The sequence below is a fragment of the Vombatus ursinus genome, unplaced genomic scaffold (assembly GCF_900497805.2).
Source record: "Vombatus ursinus unplaced genomic scaffold, bare-nosed wombat genome assembly UNPS02011334.1, whole genome shotgun sequence".
Taxonomy (NCBI): domain Eukaryota; kingdom Metazoa; phylum Chordata; class Mammalia; order Diprotodontia; family Vombatidae; genus Vombatus; species Vombatus ursinus.
In genome coordinates this window covers 8260344-8276518 of record NW_020951112.1, presented here as the reverse complement: position 1 = coordinate 8276518, position 16175 = coordinate 8260344, and the positions used below count along the sequence as shown (strand labels likewise).

The following is a 16175-nucleotide window of genomic DNA, read 5'->3' as shown; positions in this document are numbered from 1 at the left end:
TTATGCTAATTCCCAAACACTCTCTCAGCACCTCTATAGGAAAAAGAAGAAAAGATTCCCCCAACACTTCTGTGACAGTCTTAATCCTTTGTGTACACTAACTTTGTAACTAAGCTCGAATGAGCATGGTTTGATGCCTGCCTCCTCCCTGCTGCCACCCCTCTGCAACCACATAAATCTCACCAGGATGCCTGGAAGAGTTGGTCTTGCCGGGCCAATATGTGCTGGAAAGAAAGAACCGAAGGGGTAAGTGTGGTAAGGGTGGAGCTTCCCAGCTATTTATGTTTCTGGAATTGCAACAGATGTGGACAGCCCATGTCTACGAGCTATTATGAATATGATTAATTCCTGTATGTGAACACAGGATTACACTTATGATTCATTAGACACAGACTTCTAGAAATGAAAGTGACCTTGGAGGTCTTCATTTTTGAGATGAGGATATTGAGCTTTACTGAAGGATTTGATTTACCGTGCTAGGGAGTAAGGGAGAAAGATGCCTCGGCCAGTCTCCTAAAGCTGTGGTGCCAAACGAGAGTAGAAACGGCGGCTGGTCACATACATAAGGATCCCGACAGTCAGCATATTGACTGGGTTTTAAGACGTCATATTGTCCATGTTTTATTATGTTTTTATTTAGTTTGTTAACTGTTTCCCACCTTCATTTCAATCAGGTTTGGGCCACGCTTGGGAGTGTTCCTGCAGTACGTCTGTCATCTCTGTCCTAAAGGACTGACTCCCTTACGAGTATCCCCGTGTGGATCTGGCTACAGTGTTGGTGGGATCTGTCTGTGCATGTCCCTATGCTGGGTATTTAGCACTAACTGGAGAAACCTGTGATGGGGTAGGATAAACCGTGGGCCAGGAGGCCAGGAGACCTGGGTTCTGTTTCTGGCTCCACCACTCTTTAGCTCAGGGAGCTTGGGAAAGTCACCTTTTCCTCATCTGAAAAATGACAAGTCTGAAGAGTAGCTAAACAAATCGTGGCACATTAATGCAACGGGCTATTACTGAACTGTAAGTGAAAAAAAGCAAATACGAAGAATTCAAACACGGCAAGACTACATGAACTGATGTAGAATGAAGGAAGCAGAACCTAGAAAACAATATACATAATTACTACAGCAGTGCATCCATAAAAGAGTAGCTAAAATGGAACTGAATGCTGCAGAATGACGATGACCAAGGCTGGTCCTGGAAAAGAGTTGAGAGAATGCACTTCCCTCCTTTCACTGGAGAGGTGCAGGAATATGGGGGTGGCGTGCTGCTTGTGCTGTCAGATGCGGTCAATGTGTTACCTGGTTTTGCCGAGCCTCCTCTTTCCTTCTCAATAACTGTCGCCTTTTCATTCTTCTCAAACCTCCACGGCTCCCCCCTCCCCACTTTCTCAGCTGAGGACTTTGCCTCATATTTCACTGAAAAGACTGAGAAGTCTTCCATTCTTCTTCCCTCATCTCCCATCACTCAGAGGCGTTCTCCCATTGATTCCTCCCGCCCTGTCCAAGCAAACCCTTCTATGTGCCCACGTGATCCCATTCCATCCTGTCCTTTCCAGCAGATCATCCGCCTATCAGGCCCGTTCTCTACTTTTCAGTCTCTCCTTACTAGCTGCTTTCCCTGCTCCTGACCAACAAATACCATTCTCAAAACAACCCTCATTTGGTCCACCTATTCCTCCTAGCTTTCATCCTCTCTCCCCCCTTCTGGCCTAAACCCTTTGAGAAGGCTCTCTACAATGGGTGCTTCCACTTCTTTCACTCTTCGCTTCTTAACTCTGCAGCCTGGCTTCCAAACGCATTCAACTGAAACTGCTCTCTCTCCAAGGACCCAGTGATCTATCTCTCATTTGTCAAATCTAATGGCCTTTCTCAAGCCTCATCTTTCTGGACTTCTTTGGCATCTTTGACACTGTGATCACCCTGTTCCCCTGGACACTCTCTTCTCTTTAAGTTATTTTGATACTGCTCTCTCCTGGCTCTTGTCCTACTTGTCTGACGGCTCCTTCTCATCTCCTCTGCTGGATTTTCATCCAGGTAGTGCCTGCTAAACATGATTAACTTTGGTCCTCCCGGGCCCTGTCCCAGGCTCTGTTCTCTTCTTCCTCTGTAATATTTCACCTAGTGATCTCATCAGCTTCCATGGATTCAATTATCATCTCTTTTCTTTCTTTCTTTCTTTTCTTTCTTTTTTTTTTGGCAAGGCAATTGGGGTTAAGTGACTTGCCCAGGGTCTTGTAGACATCTTAAACTCAGCATATCCAAAGCTGAATTCATTATCAATAATAACAGAGAAGTTAGGAAAACTTGCCAGTTTGGGAAGAAAGATAATGATTTCAGCCAAGTAAGTTTAAGATGTCTACAAGACATCCATTTCAAGGTGTTTAATATGCATTTGGATTGGTAAGTCTGAAGGTCAGTAGAGGAGTTGGCCTGGATAGGTAGATTTAAGATATAGAGATGATAATTGCTAGGGCAGCTAGGTGGCGCAGTGGATAGAGCACCAGTCCTGGAGTCAGGAGGACCTCAGTTCAAATTTGGGTTCAGATACACAACACTCACTAGCTATGTGACCCTGGGAAGATGATTAGAAAAGAGCTTAGCTTGCGTGGTTTACAGAGGTTTTTTTTAATGTGTTTAACTACAAAGAAACTTCATTCTGAGAGGACTTATTAATTGTGAAATTGCTGAATTTGAGGATTCTGGTTTTATATACATACACACACACACGGATATATGAATATATGCACACAAATAGAACAGATATAGAGGTATGCTTTCTTCAGCTGAGCATTTATTAAGCAATGACTCTGTGTGAGGCCCTGAGCACAAGTTGTCATGAGCACACCCAGCCACCTTCTAGGTCTCCTGAGAATGACATCAACCTTTTGTCCTTCTTTATTGTTAAAAATAATAGCAGCTGACTTTTATGTAGCACTTACTATGTCCACACACACACACAGCTGGGCACCTTCACAGGAACCATTAACTCCTGCAAGGACAAGAGGTTCTCAAATCCTACCTTTATCTAAAATGGAGGTAAGAATACTTGGAACTCTTCTATTCCCCAGATCATGGCTTTTACTTGATCCAGAATAAAGATCATAGCCATCTACACATTTCACTTTTATCAGGGCAGGGGCTGAATCTTTACCTTCTTTATCAGTTCTCAGAGCTATACTTTACACACAGTGGAAGCTGGATAGATATTTGCTGTTTATTTGTTTGTTATAACTATATAGTATAGAGATGGCAGTTCTAGAGGGAAAGTCTGTATCTTCTCCATGTCCATATAGCCCAGAGGGTGAGTCCCATGTCAACTGATGGTGCTAGGGAAATAACAATCTCTTCAAACATATTATATTAACCATATTATTATAACCATTCCTTCAGGTAGGTAATGTAAATATTATTAATCCTTATTTTATAGATTTGGGAACTGAGGCTCAGTCAGAAATGCACCACAGTGTAATGGAAAGAATGATGACTTTGAAGTCAGGGAGATCTGAGTTCAAATCCTGATTCTTCCACTTACTACCTGTGTGACCTTGAGCAAAATATTTAACCTTTCTAGGCCTTAGTTTCCCCATGGATAAAATGAAAGGGTTGGACTGGATGGATGAATGAATGAAAAAGCATTTGTTAAGCCCTTACTGTTGACCAAAGCTTATAAAATCTTTTAGGCACAAGTCTTTTAAGAGAGCTGGCTGCTGGCTAAATAAATGTTAACTGACTATGAATAGGACAAAATAATTCTTATTATCCTATCTCTCTCCCTTTTCACAAGTGTACTAAAATAAGGGATCTTTTAATTTATAGACTTAGGGTTGGTGACCATTTTACATTAATTAGGATTTAGGGGCATAACTTGAAAATAGAGTTCTAGTTTAAAAACAACAACAACCCCACAAAGGAAGGTATTTCTATTGGCCCTGATTACTTGGGCAAAATTCCCACTTAAAACATTTTATTTTCAGGCTTGGGCATTTTTTCTTTTGTTTTTATAAATTTTGTCCCTGTTGGATCCGTTAGTGGATTCTTCAATTTTCCTTCCTTTGTGCATGCTCTTTTACAAACAAACCTTTAAAAAACATTAGGTCTTTCCATGCCCCTTGTGAAATAAAAGGCGTGTAACATTGTAGTTATCAATGGAGGCCACATTATCTTCTTGCTTTTTACAATGGGGGATATGGTAATGATTATTCACCCCCTCTTCCTTCAACACTAATAAGACTTGGAAAAGGCAGCAGCCAGGATCCCATAAATGACTGAGAAGACCTTTCTGTTGCTAATGGGATAGGGTCTTTTCAATTTAAAATAAGCCTTTGCCTTAAAAATAAGACACTCCCAATGGCCACTAGATCTGGCCTAATAGAGAGGAGTGATGTTGTTCTCTACCTTCAGAGGGCATTGGGGAGCAGGCCACAGAGACCCTAAAATGGGGGACAATAATTTTTACCGAACCTTAATGTGATTCTCGTCAATTCACAAACATTTATGAAGGTCCTATAATGTGTGAGGTAGTGCACAAAACCAAAACGAATCGATCCTTGTTCTGTAGGAGCTGAGGGTTTGCTGTTAACCATTTGGCCAGTCTGGGAGAAATGAAAAGAGCAGGGCAGACATCCTCAGTAGTGCAGCAGTCCGGCCACAGCTCCGCCTCACACTGGCTCCCTGCCAGAGCTGGCTCTGCAGGTTCTCTATCCCCCAACATATACACACTCACATGGACATGCTTCATCTCCAAGTTTACCCTTCACAGCTACCTGTTTTAAGTAATGTCACATAAATTACACGGATCTCCATGGATTCTACTCTTTTCAAAACTAACTATCTTTCTTGGGTTTAAGCCAACAACTCAGCAGAAAGCACAATTGCTCTTTGAGACTTCAGTCATTTTTAGGAGACAAAGTAATGACTGGTAGACCCCATGTTAGTTATGATCCACAGTGCATTGTTTAACAATGTCAAGCCCCAGGGAAAGCAAAATCTTTTCTGTTCTTTAAGTGATCAACACTAGAATGACACAATAGCAATCTGCAAGTAACCTTCCTTTTCCATTTCACCAACTAAATTCTGTTTATGTTTTGGTTCAGTTTGTAATCTTCTTCCTAATTAAAAATTAGTCTGCCAAGTCAGGGGTCAGCAAACTATGGCCAGGGCCACATCTGGGGCCTGTTTTTGTGTGGCTAGTGACCTAAGAATGGTTTTTACATTTTAAAATACAATTAAGCTTTATTTTAAAATGTAAAAACCCCTCCTAGCTCTCTTTCCCTTGCTTATGGCTAGGCGTGGCTTATTCTTGTTCTGAGGGTCATTTCTGAATAGTTTTGCCTTCAATATCCCTCTCTTAGCTCTTTCTTTGTCCTCTTAGTTGAGCCTTGTTTCCTAGTGCTATTTTACATAATGGTGCTCTCGTCTGATGAAAATGTTAGGAAGGAACGAGGCAGAATGTCATTGTGGGTAGAGGGTAGAGCTTGGAGTCAGCAAGACCTGGGTTCAAATCCTGCCTCTGATCCATATTGACTGTATGATCCAAGGCCAGGTACGTGTAATTTCTCAATGCCTTCGGCAGCTCTCCAGGAGTTGAAGTCACCTTCAGAGAAGGTGCCAACCTGCACTGGTAAGAGGGAGTTTCCTATAGAAGTAAAATCAGAGGCTCTGTCCTTATTCTTACCCTGTTATTCATATTACTCATCCCCAGCTGTGAACGAACTGCCGTGCGCAGTGCAGCCACGCCAGGAAGGCTGAAGCAGCAAGGCCCCAGACGTCCCAGGCAAGTCAGAGCCCCACCTCCATCTTGGCCACCATCTCCATTCAGACTCTGAAGAAAACATCCCAGGACCGTGAACGCCAAAGCCTTGGGAGCAGCCATGCTTCCAGCATTGTGCCCACAGCCATCATCCTAGGAAGGATTCCCTGTGCAGAGGAAGCCTGGCAACCACTCCTGTCGGGGCTGCAGCCACGGCTACTGAAGATGCAGAAAGGAAAGTTCTTGCCACCACAGTCTTTGGCACTATCACACAGTTTAACATCAAAAAACCGAGAGGATTCTATCACTGGAAATCACACTAAAGAAGCATCACCATCTGTTTTGCCACCAAGCCCTAAAGACCACAGGACATTTTCACTTGACTTGTGTGAAACCTTCCATGGGGACTGTCTGACTTTTTTTATTTGTGTCCCCATCTTCCTTCCTTCCTTTCCTTCCTTCCCTTCTCTTCCATTTCCCTCCTTCCCTCCTTCCTTCCTTCCATCTCCTTTAGACTAAAACAACAAACAGTGGAAGGCAACTTCTCTTCTCTCCATTTTAAACCTCCACTTCTTCCCCAGGAGTCACTCACACTTGCAGGCGTCTGGCGCAGAGAAGGGTCTCCGAAGGTCCCGGTAGAAGCCTGGCTTGCACCGCTGGCAGTGTTGGCCTTCTGTGTTGTGCTGACAGTTGTCACACACTCCACCACTCCGATTTCCTGATGCTCGCCATACATCCTTGTCAAAGTGACATGTATCAGCATGGCCATTGCACTTGCAGGCTGGGAAAGAGGAGAGAAGGAAAGCACATGGTGAAAAATGAGACAGAAGTGCGAGCTGTGATAGGGCTTTTCAAGATTCAGAGCATTAAGGGGTAGTCAAGGTAAACTGGGTACTTGTTTTTAAAACACCAAATTTTCAAGACCTTTCTTTGTTCTAAGGAAACCAACAAAGTTAAAACTTATTCATTAAACAAAGAAACTGCAGAACATCACCAATTTCCAGGGTGGAGAATTGTATTAAAGAGGAAGTCACCACAGACCAAAATGTCTCACTTCTTTGCAATGAGGATAAGGCTGCAAAAAGCCTACAGTGATCATGGCCTGTTTCGGGGCATCCCTTGGCCCCATTCTGGTTGCTTTAATGAGTAACCAGTTTAACCAGCTGATAGCTTGAAAATCCATGCAACATGACCACTTATGAAAGAGATACTGACCCACTGATTGCTCTCTCCTCAAATTTTCATTTGGTCCTCTCTCAGGATCTCTCCTTTGCCTACATAATCTACTTTGCATTATACGCATATGTAAGCATGCCCTATCTCCCAGATTAGATTATAAATTGCATGAGGGCAGGAGCCATATCTGTTTCATCCCTGTATCCTTGGTGCCCAGCCCAATGCCTTGAATATAGGGGCTTAACTGGTGCCTGATGAATATGGATCAGCCTAAGCTAATACTCAGGCATTACTTCCAAAAGTTCTGGTCAAAGTATAACAAATATAAGAACTTATTGTTCTTGGAATAAAATTTCTGAGGTGTAGCTACAGAGTATGAAGTCAGGGTAGAGAAATCAAATTCCTTCAGAAACCACAAGTTCCCGTTGTAAGCCAGCTGCCCTATCTCTCAAATACTAAGTTCCCTAGACATATTTCATAGATTATCTTTCAACAGATTCAAGAAGCACACTCTCTTTTCTTTTTCTTAATGGACTTAAATGAGCAACTGGTTTCTATGGAAAGGGCCAGAATGGCACTCTAGGAAACTGGGAAAAATTCTAGACTATTTTAAGTGATTTAGAATAAAAATATAAACTTCCTCATTGATTGCAATGCTGCTTTAAAATATTCTTGCCATTGTTTTTTCAGTGTTTTCTTGATATATGATGGTACTGGGACAGATTCTTAATTTAAAATACTCTAAAAACACATGATAAGGAACATATATAGCGACCATAATGATTTCAGCTATATAGTTAAGGGCAATTGTTAACATTTCTTATACACAAAAATAAGAGTCATATCCTTAATTGATGCCTGAAAAGATGGGCCAATGGTTGGGACAGGTTGAGGCGGGGACTCCGAGAAGAGATGGATCTGCCAAAGTAAGGTGAGCGATCCTGGCAGCGAACACTAGGAGGGAGCCTAAGTAGATGGTTGGGGAATGTAACAATAAGCAACAGGCAGTGATCAAAGTAGACAGAGGAATGGCACAGGGAGAGTAACACTGGGTGAGAGGAGAATATCCCCACAGACAGGCTGTACAGCATCAGCACATCCAGGTGGAAGGCAGTGAGTAGCAGGAAGCAGGCAGGCAATCAGCAGGGGGGGATCTAGCAGCCGGAAACAAGGAGCTAGCCCAAGGGACTGGGTGCAAGGGACAGGGCTTCAGTACCCAGTGAGAATAAGGCCTCAGGGTTGTAGGACAAGGTAGGAAGAGAGAAATATAAGAACAGCTGAACAAGACAGGACTCTGTATTAGTACTAGGCTAACAAGATGGGGCACTTGGTCACAATGAACCGTTGTGAGGGCTAGGGTACAAAGTGAGCAAAAGTGGAACCACTAGGGACTGTTTGATTTTTGTCTTTGTCCCACATATCTATGCCAGTACTTGGCACATAATAGGCATTTGATAAATGTTTGATGAATGCATCCTGGATTTTTCTCTCCTGTGGGAGAATACGCAGGATAAATCTATGAAGGTCAGGCTGCCTACGGGAGTATGTCTGATTTTTAGTGTTAATTCAATTCCCTAGAGAGAAATTAGCACCGACTATAGAGGAAGCATGAAGGAATCATAACCCTCGTCTTCAAGCTCATAGTCATGGCCTAGAATGAATGCTTTAGTTAGAGATGTCAGCAGCTGGCAAACTGCCCAGGTCTCTGTAATCATCCTGTTTGGTCTCTATGTGTTATTAACCAGTGCTGTAGGCTGCTCATCTATGACCTTGATCAAGAGTTCCCTTAATAAAAATAATAAAAAAAAAGATTTTTTTCCCTAGGGATTATAAAATCTATAGGATATTTTTAAAAGTACAGTAGTTTGACTAAGCTTGAAAAACTGGAGGTGAAATTGCTCCACTTTTGCAAGCACATGGTTGGAGTTTTCATGGTTCACCCCCTCCCTGGCCCCCTCCTCCATCACCTTCTCAGGACTCTCCCTGGGGAAGTGCACCCTCACTCATGGCTGCCCAGAGAAGGTAGCACAGTTTATTATCTGGAATCTGATTTATCATCCAAAGTACCCTTGATGAAATCTTTTTCTTTGTCTGGGATGCTGTAGCAGCTGTGATCACATACCGCTAGTGATTCCATGTATCTAGCCAGCCTGCTTTACAAAACCAATCAATTAATTCAAAAAGTGTTCAATAAGAGCCTTTGAAGTATCCTGCACTGTGCTGGGCCTGAGGATATAAATACAATGAAACAATCCCCATTCTTTCGGAGTTTACTTTCTCATGGGTGGAAACAAGTACAAAATAAGTATAAACAGAACAAATTAAAAAAGAACACACACAAATAAATAGAAATCAATGAGAGAGGCAACGGATAGAGAACTCTCCTCAAAGCTAGGAAGACGTAGGTTCAAGACTTGCTTTTAAGACACACTGACTGTGTGACCTTGGATCATTCATTTAATATCTCAATGTCCTAGGAAATCCTATAGAACTATAAATTGTAAAGTAATAATAATAACAAGAATTAGCATTACATAGCACTTCCTTTTAAAACATTATAACATTTTACCTATGAAAGAACCCTGGGAGGTAGATGCTATTATTATCCTCATTTTACAGATAAGGAAACTGAGGAAGAAAGAAATTTAAGTGACTTGCCAAAGACCACACAGTTAATAAGTGTCTGGGGCTGGATTTGAACTTGGATCTTCCTGACTCTGGATCTAGTACTCTACCCACTGTACCACCCGGCAGATCTGCCTTAATTGAGGAAATTTCATCACCAAGGAGTGAGTTCCCTATACTCTGAAATTATAGGTCTCATCTGTACCTGTATTCTTAAGTATAAAGTAGGGAGAACAGTAGCAATTGGGGAGGGATGAGGAAAATCTTCACTAGAAAGTTGTGCTTCAGTTGTGAATTGAAGGAGAACAGGGGTTCCATGGAGCAGAAGGGAGGGTGTCCAAGCATGGGGGAAGCCAGTACAAAGGGAGAGAGAAGGGAGATGGGACTGCTCTTGGGAAGAGCAGAGACAGGGCCAGCTTGGGTGAACTGGAGAGTGCTGGAGGAGCCATGACGGGCAGTGGGGCTGGAAACACAGGTTAGGGCCAGGTTATGAAGGGCTTTAAAACCCAAATAAAGAGGTTTATTCTGTATCCCTGAAATGACAGGGAGCCACTGAGGTTTACTGAATAAGGGTGGTCATAAGGTCAGACGTGTGCTTAAGGAAAATCGGTTTAGCAACAGTGTGGAGAATGGATTGGAAGGGATACCAATTGACACACGGAGATCAATTAGGATAAATTAGCAAAAATCTAGATGACAAGTGATGAGAGCCTGCATGGGTGGAGAGAAGCATCAGGTGCGGGAGATGTGAAAATCTTTTTTTTATGGTTTTTTTTTTATGTTTTTGTATTTTTTTTTAAATTTTTAGGCAACTGGGGTTAAGTGACTTGCCCAGGGTCACACAGCTAGTAAGTGTCAAGTGTTCAGTCTGAGGCCGGATTTGAACTCAGGTCCTCCTGACTTCAGGGCTGGTGCTCTATCCACTGTACCACCTAGCTGCCCCCTGGAGATGTGAAAATAGAAATGGCAAGATGTGGCAAACGATGAGATGTGTGCAGTGAGGGGGACTGAGGAGTCAAGGATAATGCTGAGGTTCCGAACCTGGCATGCTAGAAGAGTGGTGGTGTCCTCAAAAGAAACAGGGGTGTCTGGAAGAGAATCATACTTGGAGGAAGAAAGAGAATCCTTTCTGTTTTGGGTGTATTGAGTTTGAGATGTTTCCAAGACATTCAGTTTGAAAAGCCTAATAGGAAATTGTTGATGTGGGACTGAAGCCCAGGGGAGAGACTGGGACTATCCAGATATACAGATCCGGGAGTTATTGGCATAGAGAGAGCATTCAACCCAAGGAAACTGATGAGGTCACCAAGGGAGAAAGAGTGGGGAGAGAAGAGAAGGGCCCAGGACAGACCCTTGGGGGAATACCTTGGGTGTATTTGGAGACAATGGGGAAAGATCAAGGTTGGAAACTAGAGAAAAAAGATGACTGAGGCTGCAATTTGCTGCAGAAGAGAGAAGGAGATAAGATCCCTGGGGCTAATGTACCAAGGAAAGGGCTTCATTGTCAGAAACTGTGAGGAGGGAGGAGAGAGTGCAGAATGATGTCAAGAGATCTGAGAGGAGATGACAGTGTAGAGTTGAACTGGTGAAACACAGGTTTGAGATTTGGAAGGGAGGAATGTTAAGGGAAAATTGGGATAATTCCATAAGAAAGTACAGAGAGGCGAAAGGATTGAAGATTTCGATGAACATGAAAAACAGGTTTAGGAGGGATGAGGCATAAAGAGAGATGACAGAAGGTTATGACCACATAAAGTTATGTCAGAGTTTTTGATTGAGGAAGTGGTACACTTCTAATGTGCTGAAAGACCATCCATCTGTGAGGCTCAGGTGCAGGGGAGGAGCAGGTCATGGGACTAGCGCTGAGCTCCCGCAGAGGATCTAACAAAGTCACCCATTCCTGGCAGAACGGGCACCCTGGCAGCTTTACAAACAGTGCCAGTTTTCAATGGCCGATGCTTCAGCTGGGGGGGGGCGCCGCGGGTTATGTTGGAAGAAGCTAGCACCATCTGTCTTCTCCCACCCTGTTGCCTCCGAAGACTCAGGAGACAAGTGTCCCCGAAAGAGTGTGTGGTACAGAGAAGGCTTCTGCGTGTCTGGGGTTTGTCACTTACTTACTTCTGCATTCATTCGGGGCCCCCGTCTTGCCGTTTGCAGCCTGCCAGGGTCGGTCATTGTAGAGGGGGGCACAGTGCTGGCAGTGAGAGCCTGCAGTGTTGTGCCTGCACGTACACTTTCCATGCACCTAGAACAAAAATAAACCAGAGCCATGACTGCAGGGGGTGCCAGGGAAGACAGGGCTTCCCACAATCTAGGCCACAGGGTCTGGCTCTCCCCTCTTGATGTTTATTTACTTTGAAGGATTAATTGCAATCCTAGCAGATCCTGTGTTCAGTGTATTCAGGGATTTTTGAAGATTGAATAACACTTTTTTTTTTTCTGATTGTTAGATGTGTGGTCCTAACTTGCAAGTCACAAACATAGCATTTTTTTTTTTTAGCATATACTGAAGGCATCCTGAGGCAAATTAACTGAGAGATCTGTAATCAAACCAACCAAAAAATATTTACTGAGTATCTACTATGGGGAAGGTACTAGGCTTGGGTGATATAAAGAAATACACGTTTTTGTTATTGCTATAGAAGTGCTAGGAGAGTTCTGAGGAGGCTGGGATAGCCAAGGATGGCTAGCAGAAATGACCTTGAAAAGCTAAAATTTCCAGAGGCAGGGAAGACAGGGAGAGGCATCACAAAGGGAGGGAATTGCAGAAACAAAAGAGGAAGCAGAAATCATCTTTGTGGAGGGCAGTCATTTTTCAGCATGTCTGAAATGCTCTGAATGGACACAGGAATAACCCCTTAAGACCAAGCACTGATGGCAAAAAAACAAAAAACAAAAAACAAAAAAATGCTAGAATCTCTACATGGCTTTAAGATTTGCAAAGCACTTCACTTATGATCTTCCCTGTGAGCCACGGGATCTTCATGACAACCCTGGGAGGTAGGAGCTATTATTAGCCCCATTTTACAGATGAGGAAACTGAGGCTGGAAAAGGGTAAGTGACTTGCCGAGAGTCACACACTTAGTAAGCGTCAGCTCTTTTTGACCCTAAGTCTAAGAGCACTCTATCTACTGACCATCCTTGCTGGCCTAAAATTCAAAACCATATGAAAGGGTCTTAAGGGGAGATGGGGACCCTTGGAATTCAATTTGGAAATTGCTCTCTCAAAATAACATACAGCTCTCAGTGATTCATGATCCCAGGGATTTTTTTTTCTTAAGAGTTTTCTTTCTTTTGGTACCTCTTTCATGAAATAAGCGGTCCTTATAGCTAAAATGTTGATTTATACTTGAAATCACCATTAACCCAAAGAACCATATAATTATAATATGCTCTGTAGGGTTAAAAAATATATTACAGATTGCATGTGGAAAAACCTGCTAGGCTCAAGAATTACCCTGATCTAAGGATCACTGATCTAAATGTGTATAGCATGTAAAACAAAGATATTTCCTGGTATTCTTAGAATAAGAGGAGATTGAGTCATCTCTCTAGGGAGAGAGAGCATGGCAGAGGGGAATGGGCACTGAATCTGGAGTTAGAGAACCTGGATTCCTATCCTAGTGCTATTAATTACTAGCAGTCTGACCTCAGGCAGATCATTCTCTCCCTTTCCTCATCTGAAAAATGTGAATACTTGCAATACTTATACCTGCCCAGGTTGTGGTAAAGAAAGTACTTTTGCAAAAGTGCTATGTAAATATTAATTATATCACTGGTTAAAGGTATTTTCTGTTGATGTAATTGTATTGTGTGATGAAGGGTTTCTCTGGTTGCTTTTAATTAGAATAGTGCTCTATATGCAGCAAGCACTTAATTTTTTTTTTTTTAAGGCAATTGGGGTTAAGTAACTTGCCCAGGGTCACACAGCTAGTAAGTGACAAGTCTCTGTTCTGAGGCCGGATTTGAACTCAGGTCCTCCTGACTTCAGGGCCAGTGCTCTACCTACTGCGCCACCTAGCTGCCCCATAATATATTTTTTAAAATAAATTTGTTTGTTGAATGAACAGTCCCTTTATCACTCGAGGGATAGAAAAAAAAGTTGGTTTTGTTTTGTTTTGTTAAAGTGGGAGAAATGTAGACTGAGGTTGAACAATAATATAACTCTACATGGTCACGATGCTGCAAAAGTCTCTTAAGTATATTTTAGACACGTTCAGCTACCACCATTGCCATGTTTGGTCACCACTTGAGTGGCAGTGTAGCACAGTGAAAAGAACTAACCCCAAATTGAAACCCTTCAGATGCATTCCTTAATGCTGAGTATTCCTCAGGGCTCTGTCCTGGGTCCTCTTCTCTCTCTAGACCATTTCCCTTGGCAATCTCATCAGCTTCCAGGGATTCAATGACTCTCAGATCTACTTATTCAACCCCAATCTCTCTCCTGAGGCAGTTAGCTGGCATAGTGAATGGAGTCCTAAGCGTGGAGTCAGAAAGACCTGAGTGCAAATACAGCCTCAAACACTTAATAGCTGTGTGACCCTGGGCAAATCACTTAGCTTCTGTTTGCCTTAACCCAAAGGAGGAAATAGCAAACCACTCCAGTATCTTCTCCAAGAAAACCCCATGGATAGTATGGTCCACGGGATCATGAAGAGTTAGACATGACTGAATGACAACAAATAATCTCTCTCCTAGCCTCCAGTTTTACATCTCCAACTACCTGGTGGACATCTTGAACTACATGTCCCATAAGCTTCTTAAACTCAACATGTTCCAAACTGAACCTGTGATCTTTCCCCTCGATTCTCTTCTTAACATTTGTATTATTACAGAGGGCACCAACCTCCCGGTCACACAGGCTCACCACCTCGGCGTCATCCTCCACTCTCTCACTTACTACTCACACCCACTCTGTTGCCAAGGCCCATCAATGCTCTCCTTGCAACATGTTTTGCATATAGCCCCTTCTTTCCTCTGATACTGCAACCACTCTGGTGCAGGCCCTCCTCACCTCATCCTAGCCCCATTACAGAAGCCTACTGGTTTTTCTCTCTGCCCCAAGTCTCTCCCCACTCCAGTCTACCCTCTACTCAGCTATTAAAGTGATCTCCCTAAAGCACAGGTCTGACCATGTCACCTCTCCTATTCAATAAACCCCTGTGGCTCCCTATTATTACTTCTGGGATCAGACATAACATCCTCTGTTTAGCACTCATAACCTGGCCCTCTTCTGTCTTTTCAGACTTATACCCTACTCCCCACAATGCACCCTGGCATCCAGTGACATTGGCCTCCTTGCTGTTCCTTGCACCAGACACTCCAACTCCGAGCTCCATACATTTTTACTTCCTGATCCTCATGCCTGGAATGCTCTCCACCCTCATCTCTGCTGCCTGGCTTCCTTGGTCTCTTCCAAGCCCCATCTAAAATCCCACCTTCCAAAAGAAGCCTTTCCTGATCCTCCTTCATGCTAGTGCCTTGCTTATGTTGATTATCTCCAATTTGTTGTTTACATTTTGATTGTACAGAGTTGGTGCGCAATAAATGCTTGTTACCTGACTTCCAGACTAAGCGCCAAGCCCTCCTCTGATCAGTACTAGCTGGGCTGTGAAGGTTAAATGAGATAATCCACGTCAAAGTACCTTGATGTAACCATTAAGTGGTATATGAAAAGCTGCAAGATGCAGCCAATAGACAGCTGGTTTTGAAGGCAGAAAGACCTGAGTTCAAGCCCACCTCTGACACATTCTGGGGCCGTGTGACCTGGGGCCAGTCATCTGAGTCTTCAGTGTCCCAGGTAACTTTCTACAACTAAAACTAGCAGAGCACATGTACTCTTGTTAGATTGATAGAGGCAATGATCTCATTGGGAGTTCCCTAGACCAATGGAATCACAGTTCTGGACTAAAAAAAAAAAGGGCGGCATAAATGTTGGTTATCACTAAGCTATGAATTTTCCTCTTTGGTCTCAGGTCCTCCACACCCAAGTTACATTGAGGACCTAGCTCTTCTCGGACATGATTTTTTCAATATGCCCATGGGTTTGTGAGCATTCTCGATACAGGTCTACCCAAGCTCAATACCATTTTTTTTTCATGTTTTTTAGCAACTAAAGTGCCCTGCCAAGCTGAACTGCTTCTGAAGAGTGAAAGTTAGGCCTAGGTATTTCCTTCTTCAATTTCTGCAGAGGTGTTTGGACCTGTTATTGCTATTAGGTCAGTTTTCATTCAGGTTTCTCACTTCTCAGGAATGAGCAGTAAATCTGTCTCATCACAGAACTTCTGCACCAGGAGCGTGCTCAATGAAGACCATATGCTTTTGTGTTGGGCTTGATTATTCAATGCTCTTTTCAAACAGAAGAGAATCTTGGAGAAAGGGACTGAGTGGAAATCCTTGTCTAAGCCTGAAGAACTGGGTATAGTAAAGACATGATGATGTAGCTGGAGAAGAGCCACAGAAAGGGTAGGGAAAAGAGATGCTCCAAGAACACAATGCTGACACCTTGATCTGGCAGCACGGAGGAGGAGCTTAATAAACACTTTTAAAAATTAGTCTCTGTTGTGTCAAATCTGTTGAAATGGCTGGGTAGAATTCGAGTCAGAATTCCTAGAATAAACCATAT

The 16175-nt window shown here is 43.0% G+C and overlaps 1 protein-coding gene across 5 annotated transcripts in view; it reads right to left on the bottom strand.

The window, feature by feature from the left end:
- The window catches only part of NTN4 (netrin 4), a 225053-nt gene that overhangs the window by 39228 nt on the left and 169650 nt on the right, over positions 1-16175 (bottom strand). For all 5 annotated transcript variants that reach the window (XM_027855752.1, XM_027855754.1, XM_027855750.1 and 2 more), the window contains exons 4-5: positions 11668-11794; positions 6341-6529 (exon numbers count right to left, since the gene is read on the bottom strand). In XM_027855752.1, the coding sequence (XP_027711553.1) occupies positions 6341-6529; positions 11668-11794 (316 nt within the window). The remainder of the gene's footprint in view (positions 1-6340; positions 6530-11667; positions 11795-16175) is intronic.